The sequence below is a fragment of the Bison bison genome, unplaced genomic scaffold (genome assembly GCF_000754665.1).
Source record: "Bison bison bison isolate TAMUID 2011002044 unplaced genomic scaffold, Bison_UMD1.0 scf7180017864291, whole genome shotgun sequence".
Lineage (NCBI taxonomy): Eukaryota > Metazoa > Chordata > Mammalia > Artiodactyla > Bovidae > Bison > Bison bison.
Genome location: NW_011494863.1, coordinates 7835692 through 7855862, shown reverse-complemented (window position 1 = coordinate 7855862; position 20171 = coordinate 7835692). Strand labels below are relative to the sequence as shown.

The 20171-nt window shown below is 43.3% G+C and overlaps 1 protein-coding gene across 2 annotated transcripts in view; it reads left to right on the top strand.

Annotated features, from left to right (window-relative positions):
* Window positions 1-20171, top strand: part of PPP2R2B (protein phosphatase 2, regulatory subunit B, beta) — a 314879-nt gene that overhangs the window by 193511 nt on the left and 101197 nt on the right. For both annotated transcript variants that reach the window (XM_010850472.1, XM_010850473.1), the window contains exon 5: window positions 2985-3097. In XM_010850472.1, coding sequence (XP_010848774.1) covers window positions 2985-3097 — 113 coding nt within the window. The remainder of the gene's footprint in view (window positions 1-2984; window positions 3098-20171) is intronic.

The following is a 20171-nucleotide window of genomic DNA, read 5'->3' as shown; positions in this document are numbered from 1 at the left end:
TGTTCTTGCCTGGAGAATCCCAGGGACGGGGGAGCCTGGTGGGCTGCCGTCTACGGGGTCGCACAGAGTCAGACACGACTGACGTGACTTAGCAGCAGTAGCAGCAAGCTCTAGTAGCTAATCTACTCTGATCTCTGATTAGTAGTTAATCAAGTGACTATATAAATATGGCCCAAGTTTCATTTTCCCACCTTAAAAAGCAGGTCATTATGCAGTCTGTATTCGGGAAGGGGAGGACCAGAAGAGCATTGAATAGAAAGTTCTAAATTCAACCCAGCATCTAGGAGAGGCTTCTTTGCCTTCTGTCCTAGTACAAGCTGGGCTGAAAGCACTGATCGTACCCTTAGCAGACTTGACAGGAGTACCAGCAGACACAACCAGCCTGCGTGATGCTCACATGTTAGGAAGCGGGGGCCCTTCTCTGTTAGAATAGCCAGATTATGGCAGGAAGCCCACTTCACCATGCGGTTGGTGCTCTTCAGACTGCTGAGGACAGGGCACTTGCAGAGGGAAGATGGAGGAGGGAGGTGAGGAGCAGAGAAACTAGGGAATCCTAACACAGGCAGGGGAAAGGGGCGGCTTTCCTCCCCTCTGCAGAGCCTTGCGGAGAGGAAATAGGATGTGCTGATGTCATCATGGGATGCAGCTCATGCTGTCAGCAACATCTTATTATTGCAGAATGGTTGCCCAGTTTCCTCATACCAACAATAGCCGCCATCTGTGAGCCATTATTAGTCTCTCAGTCATGTCCGACTCTTAGCGACCCCATGGACTGCAGCCCACCAGGCTCCTCCATCCATGGGATTTTCCAGGCAAGAGTACTGGAGTGGGGTGCCATTGCCTTCTCCATTAGAAACCCAACACTGGGTTAAACTCTCTACATGCAGTCTTCCATTTAGTCCTCAAAGAGTCCCATGAGAAAGACATTTGCTTTCCCCAGTTTACAAATAAAGAAACTGAGGCATAGAGAAGTTAAGTATCTCTGTCTGTAAGATTGGACTATTAGGGACATACTTATACTAAAAAAATTACTCCTGTTTCTGCAATTCAAACTGAACTGGCTGTTCGGCCCCTTTCCCTGCCCTGTCTGCTACTCTCATTTGCGTGTCACTCCAAGACCAGTTAGGCACCTACTGCGTGGGGACCCCAGTCCCCGGCCACAGGGTGGCTGGAGTTGGAGTGGGAATGTGGCCCAAGGTTGTCTGCTTTCAAAGCCACCCTGTGCAAGCACAGAGCAAGACACAGAGGAGGCGATGGAGTCCCTGCCATCTGCCATCATGGAGAAAAATGAGAATAGATAGCGAACGCAGCATCTGATAAGGAAGGCCTACAAAGGCATGCAGTCACAGGCATGATCTATTTGACCCAAATCTGTTTCCTTAAAAAATGGATTAACACATGCCCACTACTATATATTAAATGGGTAGCAAACAAGGACCTACTGTACAGCACAGGAAACTATACTCAACATTTTGTAATAACCTATGAGGGAAGAGAATCTGTAAAAGAATATATATATATATGACTAAATCACTGTGCTGTACACCTGAAACTAACACAACATTGTAAGTCAACTCTACTTAAAAAAAAAAAAAACATAGAATGGAAGGCCTGCAAATGGGGCGTGCCACCTCCAGCTCCCCTGAGACCCCAGCACTTTCACTCATTCCCCTGGCACTGACTACCTCCCATGAGCATTCAAGTCCTCGCCTCTGTTTCATTTGCTATAGAGAATGACAGGGGTCAGGAAGTGGTGTAAAGTCCTGGGACAGTATAAAGGTGAGAAAAGTCACTTCCAGCAGGGGACTCAGAAGAGAGACTGCAAGAGGAAAGCATTCAGATGAATCTCCTTCTCATGTTACTTCCCTGAGTACTGCTAGCAAGATGCACTGTATACATGAGATGCATTCATTCATCCACCCCATATTTGTTGAACATCCAAGATGGTTGGATGGCATCACCAGCTTAATGGACACGAGTTTGAGCAAACTCCGGGAGATAGTGAAGGACAGGGAAGCCTGGCGTGCTGCAGTCTATAGGGTTGCAGAGTCAGACATAACTGAGCAACTGAATGACAACCGTCATAGGTGCTTGAAGGTGTACTTAGGAACACGACAGACTGAATCCCTATCTTCGATGATTTTATGTTCTAGTGAGGAAGGCAGGATAACGAAGTTGCTAGGTAGTAAAATGTACTCTGAAGAAAAATAAACTAGGAAGAGGGGATGGAGAATGGTGAGGGAAACATCTTTCTGTAGGTTAATTAGGAAAGGCTCCTCTGAAGTTGGGACATAAACAGAGCAAAGTGAAGGAACAAATCTTGTGAAAAGAGGGTAAAGGGCTTTCCTGGCAGAAGGCACAGCTAGTGCAAAAGCTAGTGCAAAAGGCAGGAGTAGGGTTAGCCCATCCAGGGAGCTGTAAGGAAGCCAGGTGGCAGAAATACAAGAGGTGGCAGGGAGTAGGGTGGACAGTGAGGCCATACAGCGTGAGGCCCTAGGGTGCAGGTCATGGAGGGCCTTTTGGGTCATGCTAGGGACAGTGTTAGTGAGGGGGGATGCAATCATTGGACTTACGTCTCAGGGTTATTGTGAACACTGAATAAATTCTCCATGGCAAGTGCGAACATGGTTGTATCTTTAATTCTATACATGTTGTGGCTACTCTTATTCAAGGTTCAGGGCATATTTTTATTGAGTGAACCCAATTAATGTGTAAGCTATAGCTTTAACAGTCCATTGTCAGGGAAGCCATTTCGCTTAGCACAATAAATGGATTTCTTTGGAAGCATGAACTCTGCCCTCAAAGACCTTGAGATGTGCACACTGTAGTCCTTGACATGAGCCAGCTTCCATAGCAGTCCCGTCCACTGACCTCCACTTTTCCCTACCCCACCACCCCCACCCCCATCCTGCAAAAAAAAAAAACAAAAAACAATAGACTTCTTTATGAGCTTACTCTCACTGTCATTGTGGTTTGCTCCACAGATAAAACTGTGAAGCTGTGGAAAGTCAGCGAGCGTGATAAGAGGCCAGAAGGCTACAATCTGAAAGATGAGGAGGGCCGGCTGCGAGATCCTGCCACCATCACCACCTTGCGGGTGAGCACAGCTGTATTTCGGTTTCCTTGGCAACCAGGGTCAGGGGAAGGGTCAGGGGAAGTCTGGCCACACACTGGCTGCTATTGAAGGTTACGAGCCTCAGGGGTGAGGGAGGGAGATCAGGCAGGAGCCCAGGCTACATGAGTCTCTGGTGGCAGATGAAGGAGCAAGAAGGCACCATACTGTGATGACTATAAGGCCACACATTTCCTTTTGTCACCAAGGCCTTGCCCACGGGACCTCAGCCTGTTCCCTTCATCAAAAGCGTCTTGAGCATCTTCAAGGTACAGGGATGGGACTACTCATATGGGAAGTTGGAATCTTGTGATGCAGGACATGAACTTTTAAATCAAACAGGCACAGGCCTGGATATGAATTCTGCCACATACATAGTCACGTTCCTTTTTCAATTTTTGTTTAATTTTTATTGGAGTATAATTGACTTAAAATGTTGTGTTAGCTTCAAGTGTACAGCAAAGTGAATCTGTTATACATATATCCATCCTTTTTTTAGATTCTTTGCTCATATAGCCCATTGCAGAGTATTAAGTAGCATTTCCTGTCACATTCTCTTTCTGGACTTCAGTCATGCAAGTTATTTTTCGTCTCTCTGTCTGTAAAACAGTGAGCCTAGTGCCTCACCGTGTGTGGACTTCTAAGGCTAAAATGCAGTATGGATGGAAAGCCCTTACTCCATGGCTGGTACTCCAGAAATGATCTCTATTCTTAGTCTAGGTAGCTTCCTCCCTGCCATTCAGATGTGCACAGTCTGGTAAGAAGAGAGGATGTGTAGGACTAGTATGTAAATATTTATAACACTACACAGAGTGAGATAAATGCAGTGAGAGTCAGAGCTGCAGTTTGATCAAAGGAGAAAGAAGTTATGTTTGGTTCTGGGATACCAGGATAGGTCTGGCAGGGAAATGGTGTTAGAAACGGATTTCTAAAAGCTGACTTTTAAAGGATGGCCCTTTAGATAAAGAGTAAAATGATTTAGGACTGGGTGATGACTAGTTTTGGAGTGCTCAATGTGAATGTTATAGCAGGCAGGTTTTGAGACCAGCCCTGGCTCCAGGCAACTTCCTGAATTGGGTAAAATATGTGCTTTCAGATGCCAGCAGCTGTACTAAAGACCAAAACCTAGGAAAAGAGATGTAGAAGTTGTTGTTTAGTAGCTAATTCATGTCCAACTCTTTTTGCAACTCCATGGACTGTAGACTGCCAGGCTCCTCTGCCCATGGAATTTTCCAGGGAAGAATACTGGAGTGGGTTGCCATTCCCTTCTCCAGGGGATCTTCGCGACCCAAGGGTCAAAGCCATGTCTCCTGCATTGGCACACAGATTCTTTACCAATGATCCACATAGGAAGCCCAGACACAGAAGTACTTGTGGGAAAAAGAGGTTGTTTCCCTGTGTTTAGAGACAGATGTGGGAACTGAATGATCACTGAGTTCCATGATTATCTGGCTTGTTGGTTTGTTCATTCATTCATTCACTTGCTCATCTGTTATTCAGCAGATGCTTTTTGAGCACAGACTCTTTGCTGCCTGTAGACCTGGGCTGTTGCATGTGTATGCAGTAGTGGTTGATACCTGCTCTTCCATTGAGCTTCTTCTGGGCCAACAAACATTGGTGGGCCAGAAACATTCTGGGCCAACAAACTGTTTCCTCCTGTCTGCCTGTGCCTTCAACATGGAGAATGGCCATGGACATCCACCTTATCAGACTGGGTCAATGCTCTAACTGCTCAGAGGTTTTGGAGACCCAAAGGCAGAGTAGTGAAGAGTATGAACATTGAGTTGGTCTGTCCTGAGATAGAATTCTGGCTCCATTCCTCTCTGGCTGGGGCCTTGGACACATGACTTAAGCACCTCATGCCTGCCATATCATATCTGCACAACAGGGATGAGGGATGATCACTACTTCCTGGGATTGTTGTGAGGATTCAGTATTGATGGTTTAGTATTGCTCTCATCAGAAGCATTTTCATGGGCTCCAAAATCACTGCAGATGGTGACTGCAGCCATGAAATTAAAAGACGCTTGCTCCTTGGAAGGAAGGTTATGACCAACCTAGACAGCATATTAAAAAGCAGAGACATTACTTTGCCAACAAAGGTCCATCTAGTCAAGGCTATGGTTTTTCCAGTGGTCATGTATGGATGTGAGAGTTGGACTGTAAAGAAAGCTGAGAGCTGAAGAATTGATGCTTTTGAACTGTGGTGTTGTAAAAGACTCATGAGAGTCCCTTGGACTGCAAGGAGATCTAACCAGTCCATCCTAAAGGAGATCAATCCTGGGTGTTCTTTAGAGGGACTGATGTTGAAGCTGAAACTCCAATACTTTGGCCACCTGATGCGGAGAGCTGACTCTTTTGAAAAGACCCTTATGCTGGGCAAGATTGAGGGCAGGAGGAGAAGGGGACAATAGAGGATGAGATGGTTGGATGGCATCACTGACTCAATGGACATGGGTTTGGGTGGACTCTGGGAGTTGGTGATGGACAGGGAGGCCTGGTGTACTGCGATTCATGGGGTCGCAAAGAGTCGAACATGACTGGGCGACTGAACTGAACTGATTACCTCCTAGTGATAGTAGGTCGTCTACATGTTTGAGAAAATTCCTATTTTCCTTTTTGTATAATTTTTATACTGTTGTCATCACTGCTTAAGGTATTGACTGATGTTTACTAAGTGGCAAGCACAGTGCTGGTGATACAGAAAGAGTAAGACAGCATTTCACCCCTCAGGACTTCGCAGTCCTATGCGGGAAATGGATCAGGGGGCCTCTGGGGAGTTTATAATGTGAACTCTGCCCAGATGTTACCTTGCCCTTGTTCACTTTGTGGATGGAGTTTCTCAGGTGCCACCTCCAGGCTCCACTATGGATTCCAGCTATCCATGCATCCAGTGAGATTTCATACATCTGTTTAGCCTCTAGGAGAATTCCATTCCCATGATAAAGAGGAGAGAATGACTCTGTAAATTTCACTTGCACAGAGATTGTCCCCAGAATGACACAGCAATGTTATAAAGTGGATTTATACATATCAAACATGGAATGAGACCCTGACAGGTGGCTGGGACTTAGAAAACCCCAATTCTGGTTCTTGTGTCTTATTAACTCTCTGTGGGCCGGTGAACTACCCTGGGCCAATGAATCACATTTCTTCTCTCCACACTTAGTTTCTAAGCTACTGAACAGAAGACTGCACAACGGCAGTGGTCTTGCAACCATTATAAATGGAGCCAGTTATAAATGGAGATTCCCAGGACTCAGTCCCAGTGATCCTCTGCAGCAAATTGAGGGGTCCAGAGGGATTAGTATTTTTATCATGAGCCCCTGGTGATAGAGACAAAGGGATCTGTTATCCCTGGACTTTTAGCATCTCTAAGGCTCTTCCAGGCTTTAGTTTTTTATGAGCCTCTGTTACTTTTCGATCATCTCAACAGTTAATATACCAATTCACGAAATGCATTCATTATCATATTGTAAAACTCTCGTCTACCTTCCTAGGCTTTCCAGTATCCTCATTTCAGTGTAAATATCCACACTCCGGCATTCTTTCAGTGCAAACACTGAAAAGGCCAGCCTTCTTTCTCTCTGATTCCAGTGGTAGAAGAAGAAACACCAGGCAACCCTGAAAACCATTGTTTCAGAACAGTGACTCCAAACAGAGAATAAGCTGATGTGATATTAATCAGACCATAATTTACTAACATGCTCTGCTCTTGAAATTTGCATTGCCAGCAATTGTGGCTTTTTTTCCCCTTCCCTGTCCTGTGATTACCTCTCGTTCACTTTCATAGTTTCCAGTTCTACGTGGATTTTGAGAGTGAGAATATTTAATAATACCCGACAGCTAATTAATCCTCACTGAGTAATGAACCTGCTATGTTTCAGTGCTGGGAGGCTCAGCTTTTCAAAGTACGAGTGTGGTTATTTTTTTTTTTTTCCTTTTTTCACGCAAGATAACCTTTCAAATCCACTCACTCATTACCCACAGAGACTATGAGAAGCACTTCTATGAACCCTGTATCTCCTTCTAAGTATTATAACATTCAAAGTAATAATCATGATGAGAGTTTAATAATAACACCTTATAAGCTGTAAAGTACCATTTTTATCACAAATTGTTTACTTACCTAATTCCCTGATTCATCTTCAGACCAGTCAGTGGGGAAGGCAGGACTGGTATTTGGCAGGTGGAGATGCTGGGAGCTAGTATTTCTTGTGCACTGACTGTATGCCATGTTGCACACTGTATCTGCATTGGCTACTTCATGAGGTACAGTTCACTGTTAAATTCCGTTGGACCTGTGAGCTTCACAGAGTTTCAGTAAGACGTCCGAGACCAGGCAAGGCTAAGCATCAAACCCTGATCTACAGGACCCTGAACCCTTAAACCTGATGCTGCCTCAGAGAGGGAAATGACTTACCCAGTGTCTGTCACCTGGGTACTTCCAAGCTGGGACTAAAGATCAGGAGCTATGACTCTTCAACTTGGACACGGACACTGGGCCTTTAAGTGGTTTGCTTAATAATCAGTGCTGTTATTGTGTGTGTGTGTCTCTCTCTCCCTTTCTCCTCTCTCATCCGCACATGCACACACATTTCCAGACCTCTGACCTCACCTTGAGGTCTTACATAGTTCTAGTTAGCAGGAGTCTCCATGCCCTTCTTTTCAACTTCCCAAAGCCCACAGCTAGGAGGCCCTTTCTTGGCAACAGAAACTCACAGTTGAAGTAATTTAATTAGCCCAGGAAGGGAGCTGGGCGGTGAGAAATCGCACTTAGCGCATGTGTCCGTGCAGAATGAACCTGGAGTTATTATTTCCCTCATTAGGCTCAGCTGCTGAGGAAACTCAGGCCAGGTGGAAATGTGCTTTTGAACCAGTTATGATATAAATATTAAGTCTGGAAGGTGTGGGTTCCCAATCTGTGACTTGCCATAACCAGCCCCCTGCAAAATGAAGGGGATGTAAGGAACTCATGCTTTCTAATGGATATTCCTTATAGCTAATAATAATAATAATAATAGCCACATTCATTGTGTGCTTACTACAGGCCAGATGGTGGATCATATATCCTTGTATCATCTTGTCCTAACAGCGACTCTCTCAGTAGGTTCTGTTATCCTTTCTGGATCATCCAGAGCCTCACTCCTTCATTTCTCTGCTCAAGTGCCACCTTCTCAGAGAAACTGTCCTAGAATTCTGTAAGAAAAACAGCACACTCACATCTTCCCATTCACTCTCAGTATTCTTACCCTGCCCCTTTTTTCTTTGTTTCTTCTTATAATCCTCTCTTATGGTGAATATTATAATATTATGTTAACTTCTGGAGGCTGGGTAGAGTTTAGATAAGCACAGTAGCACTGAAGTTCTTGTAGCCTATGAGAAGGTTTCAGTGTTGAGCCCTAGAAAGCAGACAGAAGACCCATGGGTGTGGAAATACTACTTCAAAAAGTAAGGGGTAAAACAACAAGGTCCTACTATATAATAGCACAGGGAGCTGTACTCAGTATCCTCTGAAAAACCATGATGGAAAAGAATACGAAAAAATGTATAGTATGTATAACTGAATCACCTTGCTGCACAGCAGAAACCAACACATAGTAAATTAGCTGTGCATCAATAAAGATAAACAAGTGCCTTAATAGAATAAGTGTTTTTAAAAAAGGAGTCTGCAGTGCATATATCTTTTTGAATTACAGTTTTGTATGGATATGTGCCCAGGACTGGGATTGCAGAATCATATAGCATTTCTATTTTTAGTTCTGTAAGGAACCTCCATTCTGTCTTCTATAGGTGGCTGTACCAATTTACATTCCCACCAAAACCACTGCCCCTTTAGTCTTAGCGTTTTTCCTGGCCAGGTGTATCATTTGTCCACTGTGGGCCTCCCCTCCCACTTCCCTAAAACGTACGCTCCATGAAAGCAGGAACGACAAGTCTTCTCTCCTGTAGCTCAGGCACATGCTGGGTACTCAGTAAATGTTTGCTCAAAATCTCAAGGATAGAAAGTGGTGGCGCTGGGATTTGAACCCAGTCCATCTGACCCCAAATCTGATGCTTTTCATTATGATTCCCTACAGCTGCATCCTAAGAAAATACTAATTCATGGTTTCAGAGCAGGGGGATTTCATTATTTGGGACTCTTGAAATTCTTTGGCAAAGCTTTCTTAATGTATGAGCTACATTTTGGGGGAAGTGGAGGGCAAGGCTCACCTTCTGCCAAAAGGTGAGCATACAATAGATGTGCTATTTTTTAGAATAAAAGTTAATTATATCATGTTTTTACACATGTGCCTTCTGCTCGTGACTAGTTCTGTCAGTTCAGGATGCACACATTCTTTAATTTTTTATTGAATATATCTGATTTACAATGTTGTATTAGTTACTGCTGAACAACAAAGTGATTCAGTTATATATACGTTCTTTTTTCTATATTCTTTCCCATTATGGTCTATCATAGGATATTGAGTATAGTTCTCTGTGCTATACAATAGGACCTTGCTGTTTATCCATTCCATATATAAAAGCTTACATCTGCTAACCCACCTCCCACTGCAGCTGTCCCCCAAACCTCTACCCTTAGCAACCACCAATCTGTTCTCTACATCATTTCTTTTTCATAGATAGGTTCATATGTGTCATATTTTAGATTCTATATGTAAGTGATATCATGTGGTATTCATCTTTCTCTTTCTGATTTACTTCACATAGTCTCTAGATACATCCATGTTGCTGCAAATGGCATTATTTTGTTCTTTTTCATGACTAATATTCTATTCCATCCATACCTCGTATAAGTGGAGTCAAACAATATTTGTCTGCACTTACTGTATATTTATTCTTTTGAACTGTGGTGTTGGAGAAGACTCTTGAGAGTCCCTTGGACTGCAAGGAGACCCAACCAGTCCATCCTAAAGGAGATCAGTCCTAGTTGTTCTTTGGAAGGACTGATGCTAAAGCTGAAACTCCAGTACTTTGGCCACCTCATGTGAAGAGTTGATTCCTTGGAAAAGACACTGATGCTGGGAGGGATTGGGGGCAGGAGGAGAAGGGGACGACAGAGGATGAGATGGCTGGATGGCATCACTGATTCGATGGACGTGAGTCTGGGTGAACTCCGGGAGTTGGTGATGGACAGGGAAGCCTGGCATGCTGCAATTCATGACGTCGCAAAGAGTCGGACACAACTGAGCGACTGAAATGAACTGAACTGAACTGTATATTGAAATACATTTTTAAGGTTAATTTAATATTTGTCCTACAGATAGTACCTTTTTTCCCCCCTGTGCTAAACAATAGGTTCTCATTAGTTATCTATTTTATATATAGTAGTGTATGTATGTCGATCCCAATCTTCTAATTTATCAATCTCCTTTCCCTATCAAATGTCCATGTGTTTGTTCTCTGTGTCTATGTCTCTATTTCTTTTGCCAATAGGTTTATCTGTACTTTTTTTTTTCTAGATTCCAATATATGTGTTAACACACGATATTTATTTTTCTGACTTACTTCACTCTATATAACACTCTCTAGGTCCCTCTATGGCTCTGCAAATGACACAGTTTATTCCTTTTTATGGCTGAGTAATATTCCATTGTGTGTGTGTATACCATTGTGTGTACATGTTATATTCCATTGTGTATATGCTGCTGCTGCTGCTAAGTCACTTCAGTCGTGTCCGACTCTATGCGACCCTATAGACGGCGGCCCACCAGGCTCCTCTGTCCCTGGGATTCTCCAGACTAGAATACTGGAGTGGGTTGCCATTTCCTTCTCCACTTTGTGTATATACGTATATATATATATATCTTCTTTATTCGTTCCTCTGTTGATGGATACTTAGGTTGCTTCCATGCCTTGGCTATTATAAATAGTGCTTCAGTGAACACTGGGGTGCATGTGTCTTTTGAATTATGGTTTTCTCCAGGTATATGCCCAGGCATGGGCTTGCTGGGTCATATGGTAGTCCTATTTTTAGTTTTTTACTGGACCTCCATACTGTTTTCCATAAGTGTTATATCAATTTACATTCCCACCAACAGTGTAAGAGGGTTCTCTTTTCTCCACCCCCTCTTCAGCATTTATTATTTGTAGATTTTTTGATGATGGCCTTTCTGACCTATGTGGGATAGACCTCATTATAGTTGTCATTTTCATTTCTCTAATAATTAAAGACATTGAGCATCTTTTTATGTGCCTATTGGCCATCCATATTTCTTCTTGAGAGAAATGTCTATTTCGGTCTTCTGCCCATTTTTGGATTGGGTTGTTTGATTTTTTGTTGTTGAGCTGTATGAGCTGTTTGTATATTTTGGAAATTAAGCCCTGGTCAGTTCCATCATTTGCAAATATTTTGTCCCTTTCTGTAAGTTTGTCTTTTTGTTTTGTTTATGGTTTCCTTTGCTATGTAAAAGCTTGTATATATATGCTTAATTTGGTCCCATTTATTTTTGTTTTTGTTGCCTTGAGAGACTGACCTCAGAAAACATCAGTATGATTTATGCCAAAGATGCCAAAGAATGTTTTGCCTGTGATCTCTTCTAGGAGTTTTATGGTATCATGTCTTTAAGCCATTTTGAGTTTATTTTTGTGTATGGCAAGAGGGTGTATTCTAACTTTATGTATTCTAACTTTATTGATTTACATGCAGCTGTCCAGCTCTTGCCTGGAAAATCCCATGGACAGAGGAGCCTGGTAGGCTGCAGTCCATGGGGTCGCTAAGTCGAAGACTGAGCGACTTCACTTTCACACATTGGAGAAGGAAATGGCAACCCACTCCAGTGTTCTTGCCTAGAGAATCCCAGGGAAGGTGGAGCCTGATGGGCTGTCGTCTTTGGGGTCGCACAGAGTCGGACACGACTGAAGTGACTTAGCAGCAGTAGCAGCAGTCCAGCTTTCCGTATACCACTTGCTAAAGAAAGGACACACACATTTGTGTGACTTTACTGGACTAACATTTTCCACCTGAAATGACCTTGATGTTTGCACATCCCATTGGTAGCAATTTAGACACCCTCCTAGCCATAGTCTAAGGCACCATGGCAAATAGACATGGGGATTCACCAGCTCTGAATTCTGAATCTTCAGGATTATTGCTAATAGGTCATGGGATTCGACAGGTTGGCTAAACACACTTTTTTCCCAAAAGTGATCATTTTGGTGAAGCAACTAGTTAAACTGCCTGGTCTGCTTTTTAGGGAAATGATTAAACAAACCACTGGTTTAAGCTTACTAATAAAAGCAGCTGCGTTGATTCAGCCCTTACTAGTGATAGACTCTGCATTGAGCAGTTTTATGTACATTTTACAGTTTGTTCATCATCACAGTCCTGTGGCTTATGCATCATGCCCATTTTATAGATGTGTAAAGAGGAGATCAGGGAGATAAGCATCGGCCTCATAGATGATAAGTGGCAAAGCCCAGAAAAGAGCCCAGGTCTGTCTGATCCCATGGCTCCTGCCCAATCACCATCATACAGAACTATTTATTGCATGGTTCTTGATCTAGATGACAGTGAGAATAATAACATCGACACGTAGGACTTTTCATCTTGTTATCCTACTTATTGAGTGCCTACTACGCACCAGGCACTGTATGAAGTACATACTACAAAGTGGGTCTTACAAAGATGAGTGAAGCACGCTGCCATCCACGGGCAAGGAGGGGAGCATTACAGATGGCTACAACCTGAAATCACTTCAAGCAGTGGATTTCGAAGCACAGTGCCCCTCAGTCACTTGTATATATATTTTAGAACACGGTCACTGGCCTCAGCACTAGGAATTCTGGTTACAAAGGTCTGAAAGGGAAAGGGAGAAAGGGAAGTTGCTCAGTCATGTCCAACTCTTCGCGACCCCATGGACTGCAGCCTACCAGGCTCCTCCGTCCTTGGGATTTTCCAGGCAAGAGTACTGGAGTGGGGTGCCATCACCTTCTCCGATAAATGAGTCTACCTATTTGTAAAAATGTGACTGATGAAAACAGTGCAATCACTAGGTTATCACACTGTGCGAGTTCAGTTGTCAAGATGGAGCCGCTCAAAGGACAAAGGTCTGAGTCGTACCCAATGTTGTTACTGACCAGCTCCCTCCTAGAAACCACCCCCAGGGGATTCTGATACAGGTGATCCCTGGGTCAGACTTTGAGAAACACCAAATCAGGTAAGCATCCAGAGAAAAGCACAGGAGATCACCATGGTCGTTCAGAGGAAGAACAGAGGGGTAAGACTAGGAAAGAGTTTGCAGGATGCGTCTTTCATGCTGGGCGGTGGGCAGGCAGTGGTGGGAAACGGTAATCATTTAATGCTCCAAGGATCTTGGGAGTCAAGCAGGACATGCACTGTTAGTTCCCTGTTTCTGATAACCTGGATGTGATTATCTCCACAAGAAAAGAGGAAGAACTGGGAGGCTCTGGGAGGCAGAACTGAGGATCAGATGCATTCTGTCTAGACACAACCTCTGTGCTCTCTTGCTGCCCCTGTGATAACTGTGGTGATGCTCACTCTGGGAGAATGGGTAATCCCAGGCCCATGGCGGGGCAAATTATTGGTTGAGGCAGGATCACCATCAGCACTTTAGGTTTTCATTTTGGGCTTACACTTTGACAACAGAGGCCTCTTAGGACACAGATACAGTCTTCCCCTACCCATTTTTAATTTTTCTAGACTTCACTTTGTGGTTTGTTGCTGCTCTGGGGGCTTTAGAGCCAACCCTTTTACAGTTTCAGCCTTCCTTTCCTTATATTTGTTGCAAGTAACAATGAAGTATTTAGCTACTGCAGTGCACAATCAATCAAGGCTGTTCCATATTCACAGGCTCACAATGGCACCCGGACGGCCCCTGGATTAGATTAACTTTGTGAATGTGTCACTCTGGGGTGGGTAATTTCTCAACCTCCGCTCATCCTCCCTCCTGTCTCCGTGGGGGGATATTGCAATCCCCCATTGATTGACTGCCCTGCAAGTGGATGCTGGCATGTGATGTGTGTAACTCAGCGGGATGCACATACTCTGTGTTTATGAAAATAAATAATCATTTCTGTTATCGTTATTGATTGCCATCATTATCTGATTCTGTCGGTCTGTATCATGGGGTTTCATTTATGGGATCAGAAAGCACTCCACAGGAATCTCAGGCACTACCCTCCCCACCAAGCGTTGGTATTTTGACACATTTGCCTTTTGGGGGTGATGGTTGTAGATGTCCCTGTCCTGTTCTTTGGCTAATATTCAGTGAGACAAAGGAACTACTTCCATTGAAATAACAATAAGAGCAGCAGGCGCTTGTTAACATTTACTCTCTTCCAGAGATGCTCCTTTGGCTACTTTAATCTTCAAGGTAAACCTGTAATGTAAGTACTAAAATAGGCTTCCCGGGTGGCTCACATCTGCCTGCAATGCGGAGACACAGGTTCAATCCCTGGGTCAGGAAGGTACCCTGGAGAAAGAAATGGCACCTACTCCGATATTCTTGCCAGGAAAATCCCATGGACAGAGGAGCCTGGAGGGCTACAGTCCATGGGGTCGCAAAAGAGTTGGACACAACTGAGCATGCATACATGCATGTAGGTACTAAAATAAACCTCATTTCAGAGATGTGGGACCCAAAGCCAGATTGGTTAAATATCCTGCCTGAGGTCAGACACTAGTTAATAGTACTTGGACTTGAATTCATGTCTGTATGATTCTAAAAATCCATTCTACTATTCTGCCTCTTGTGCAAAATAGAATGCCTGATATATTCATCTGAATAGTTGATATAAACCAAAATATGAGTAAACAGAGGCTAGAAAAAAAAAACAGTGAAGTAGATGGTAGAAGTTGCTAGAACCTTGGGCACAGGTGAGGTTTCTGTTTTGTTGTGGGGAGGAGGGATTTGGAGCAGAAAGGAGGCATGGGTTTAGACCGTGGTTCATCCAATCTGGGTGATCATCAGATTCTAAGAATGTCTTAAATCATCCCCAGCTGGCCAATTCAGAATCTCCAAGCACAGGGCCAAGAGATTTACCCATAGTTCTCGGCTATATTCCAGGCAGTTCTGAATATCTGCTAGGCTTGAGGACCATTGGCATAATGACTGACGAGGAGAACTCCAAAGGTCTCTGATTTGATTTTGTAAGTTCTTTCTTTGCCTGCTTCCCTCTTCCTACCTCAAGGTTCTATACAGAATAATCTGAGGGCAGCATTGTTATCCAGTGTGATTGGTTGCCTTTACAAGCAGTGAATGATTTAGTATGAGTTTCTTCTACAAGCCAGCTCATTTTAGCCTCCTGCTAGGCACAGGCAAGCCCCATCTCATTGCAGCCCGATAGCAGTCCTATGGGCTTCAATACTGTTTTCATCCCCATTTTACAGACATGGAGATTTGATTCAGAAAGCTGAAGCTACTTGCCCATGGGCTACAGCTACTAAGAGGCAGAGTCACATACTGCAACCAGGTGCAGTATGACTCCAGAGTCTGTGATCTTTAACAGCATGTTACAGAACCTCCAAGAAAGGGCTCAAGCTCTGACCATATCTCAGCCAACATCTGTGAAATAGAACGCATCTTGCATTCTCCTCACAGAGGTCATGCTCTAAACTAGAGTAACGTGCTGATGGTACTGACAGGATGCCTTACTATCACCGATGCTCAGTATATGTCATTACCTTTCTCCTTTCCTTTCCCATCTTGTCATTCATTTGAACACCAGGAGTTTCCAGAAAGTCTGATGAATATTTTGGAAAAATTCAAAGCAGCATTATGTTTTGATAAGAGCAAATCCAGCCATCCCTTCTGCTTTATTTTGAACGTGTGTTTGCACTGAGCCTCCGAAACTGCCTTAGATTCAGAGTATTTTCACTGGGAATAAAATATTTTCTTTCATCTCAAAGTGACCTTTGTTATGCTGCATTTACCACGTAGTAATTAGATTCAAGATAAACGTAAATATAAGCACAATCCTATACCTGGCTTAAGATCAACTTTTCTTTGTCCCTTGCTCCCAACCCCTTTGGAAGGCATCTGTGGCTTCTCGAATGTGATAGAAACTATTAACAGCAAATGACAGTCCCCACAGATACACTCCATGACAGCGGAAAGCTTAAAAGTCCACTAGTATCGGAAGAAGAAAAGGATCATATTAGAGAAGGAAATCTCAATGTTTCTGTGGTCTCTGACCACAGTTTCTGTGGTCCCTGGTGGCACTGAGCCACCAGGGAAGGTCTGAATTTTGGAGACACGGCCAGAACAGGGCAGGCTGCCAATCTTTTCCAGGCTTTGCGAGCCAGGATCTTATCATTATGTCAAACCTAATTCACACTGACCCAGATGGATTTTTCTCAAAAAAGAAATCATTAGAATAATTTTCTTCATCTTTTCCTTTAAAGAGTTCTCTGTATACTTTTAAAGTCAATGGAAAATCCAAGACATAGTTGGATGATTTGAGGATGGCAAGTATCTACATTTTCTGCATCTTTCTGATGGAATTATCTGAATTATGAGTGTCATGGGAAAGACCTTGTCCCCAGACCAGGTCCTGGCTCTCCAATATGAGCTCACTGTTGGCTGGAGTGACAGGTGTGAGGTCCAGCCCCTGAAACAACACGTGTGTGCATGTGTGTGAGTGTAGGCGTGCATTCAGCACTAGTATGAAGGAGCTCGTTGTTCAGGAAACCTTAGAATGTTAACATAGCCTAGAGCTAATGTGTAGTATTTTTCAATTAGACATTTAAATAGAGATCAAAATATGAGCCTAGGTTCCTTTTGCTCCCAAGTTATGCAAAGAACTCATTTGCAATCACAAGAAGAATTTTAGGGCCTCTGGTCATTACATGTAAAAGTGTTCTAGAAAATGATTAACACAAATGGATTTGGAATCAAATTCAGTAGAAAATGCAAACACTTTGATTTTAGGACATTGCAAACCAGACTTCAACTGATGCACTGATTTTAAATGCCTGTCCTTATCAGAGAAAAAGCTTTTAAGTATTTTTCTAGAGATGAGAGTATAGAGGAAGATACTTTCTTTTCTTTGGTGCATAAAAGTAAGAAACCGGTTGGAGAAAATATTTTATAAGTGTGGCTTTATGTTAAAGGAGATTGTTATCAATGGAAAAAAGATTAAATTCTCTGGTTTCCTTAGAATGATTGAGCCAGAAGGGAAGGAATTTCAACCAAAAAGATGTTAGAATTGTGTGTATTTGAGTGGAGGAGAGTAGATCACACTTTTGTAATTTTTTGTTTATCAGATTATCAGTTGAGTTCATGTTCTTTACCAGAAATAATGTTAAAAGCAGTGGAAAAAGCAAACATACAAGCATACATGCTCACAAATGTTTATTGCTGAAGAATATCTGGGAAATCCTAGTTTAAATACATTTAAACAAATTTATTTACTTTGCAGTTTCTCAAGACCTTTAATATATGAATATATCAAAGTCAAAGAAAGAGATCATATGTGCATTATTTACCACCAAACCTATTTGACCATGAAAAACCCTTTTCTCAATTCATGGGATTACCGTTCTTTTTAACAGTCTACTCAAAATGTGGTCGTTGGCCCAGTGCCGGTCCACAACAGGATAAAGAGCTTGTACCCACATATGACTCATTCATGTCATTAATCCAGTGTGTAGTTCAGCTGACACTTTTATTTCCCATAGCAAGACTTTCACAATGGATGAAGCAGGGCACTGACTCTGGCTTGAGCTCCTTATCTTGTCATAGACTATTAGCAACCAGTTCAGGGATCTGTTGTTTTGAGTAGTACAGGGACAGACCTCACTTTGGGAGATGCTGGCCAAAAGAATTGGGTCAGGGAACAGTGATCAGCTTGGCAGCATTTCCACTCTCATTTTCCTACCATCCAGTCTCAGAATCCCATGATGGAGAAAGAGCCTTAACAGAATCTCCCTCTTGACATACAAGTTCATTAACATTATTTTTTTTCAAACTTGAAACTTTTTATTTGGTACTGGGGTATAGTCAAGGGCATCAGAGGATAAGACAGCTGGATGGCATCACCGATGCAATGAACATGAACTTGGGCAAACTCCGGGAGATGCTGAGGGACAGGGAGGACTGGCATGCTGCAGTCCATGGAGTCACAGTGGAACACGACTGGGCTACTGGACAACAACATAGCCGATTACCTATATTGTGGTGGTTTCAGGTGAACAGCAAAGTGACTCAGCCATATGTTTTCATGTATCCATTCTCCCCACAAACCCCACTCCCATCCAGGCTGGCACGTAACATTGAGTGTATATGACCTTTCCATAATGCCTAACTATCCCTTCCCCCCGGCAAGCGTAAGTTCCTTTTCTAAGTCTGTGAGTCTTTTTCTGTTCTGTAACAAGTTCATTAACTGAGCACTTTCTAGTGCCTAACACAGTTCCAGGCACTCTGCATACTTCATTTAATCTTTCCCTTAATCCTATTAGCTGAAAGCTATTATGGCCATTTCACAGGTGAAGAAACTGTACTCTATATAGAGGAAGTGACTTGTGCAGGATTGTTCACTAGCAAGTGGCAGAACCAGAGTTTACCCCTGACTATCTGACTGCAGACCCTCCACTCCGAACCACCATGTTATCTGGCCTCCCAGTAGCAATGGCTCTTAATGGTCGCAGTCAATGTGGACCTTATCCTATCATCAGGACTTCTTGAAAGAGAAATGACTCTTCAGCCAATCTAAAAACCATCACTGTTCACAAATGTCTCCTTCTGTATAATCTATCATCTATCTAATGTGCATTTGTTTTAAAAAGGCTCCATATACATAGTCCTGTGTTGTCCCTGCCCTCCCACGGGTCTTATAATCCAGTGAGGAATTAGCTGGCTATAAGCTTCTGTTTGAAAATAGTAACAGCATCAATCTTGTGTCCTCGTGCCTGACGTCACAGTCTGTCCTGTGGTGTATTTAAACACTGCCTGAACCCCTTCTCACCATTTTCTCTTCTGCCCTGTGATCCCTCTTCCTCTGATTATTTTCAGCAGTTGAGAATTATGCAACTTCAACTAAAATCAGGGCATTGTTCAATGCCAAAACATCCAGACACGAGGTGAAAACTTCATCCAGTTATCCTGCTCTTTCCATTCCAAGCATGCAGATGTTTAGAAACATCTGAAAGCTCAATTAAAAAAAAAAAAAGAAATTCTTTGTTTTCCAAATGCAAAGAGCATCTGAGAAAAGCATCCTGAGGGGGGATAACATAAATATCTATCAGTGCAGACAAGAGAGCACAAGCTGTCAGCTTAGATGCTGAGGCAGAAATGACAGAATGAAGCCACACTCAGCTACCATGATTCGTTTCCGTAGTAAAGTCATCTCTGCATGTGAACTTGCAGATGGCTGATGAGATGGGCCTTTCCCTACTTGATCGTGAAATCAGTTAAGAACATGGGTGCTACCTCAGTCTCTTACTTATTCATTTTTTCACTAATTCCACAGGTATTTATTGAATGTCATAGACCCTGGCATTACGGCAATGAACATGAATGGCAAGTTCCTACTCATGACCTCATGCCCCCTCAGTCTCTATTGGTGGAAAGGGCATGAAGCAGATGCCCTTAATATAAAACTGACCCTGGGTGGGGGGCTGCAGTGGAGAGGTGGCAGGTGCATGGGAGAGCAGAGGATGGCAGAATTGCCCATTCATGAGCACAGAGAATAATTTCCTGAGCAACTAACAACAGAGCCAAAGCAGGAGGTAGGTAAGGAGAGAAGTGGGAAGAACCTTCCTGGCAGAGGCTGGAATGCCATGGGCAAAGGCTTTGAGGTGGGAAGTTGCACCAGAGAACGGGGGATGGGATGAAGGCCAGAGTGGCTGGAAGGCTGAACACAGGAGATATGTGGTCCCTGCCAGATGCAGGTGACCAGGCAGCCAGATTGTGGCCAGACCATCATAGGCTTTGCTATATGCTCTTTCTCCCCAAAGCAGTGCAAACCCTTTATTCTTGGCTCCAGTCATTTTTTGAAATACCTCTTCTGTGCTCAAATGCCTAAATATTCAGCACCCAAGTCAGGATGTACACCAAAGTACAAAAGTTGCCAGTACAGCCTAGAAGGTTCCTGGCGG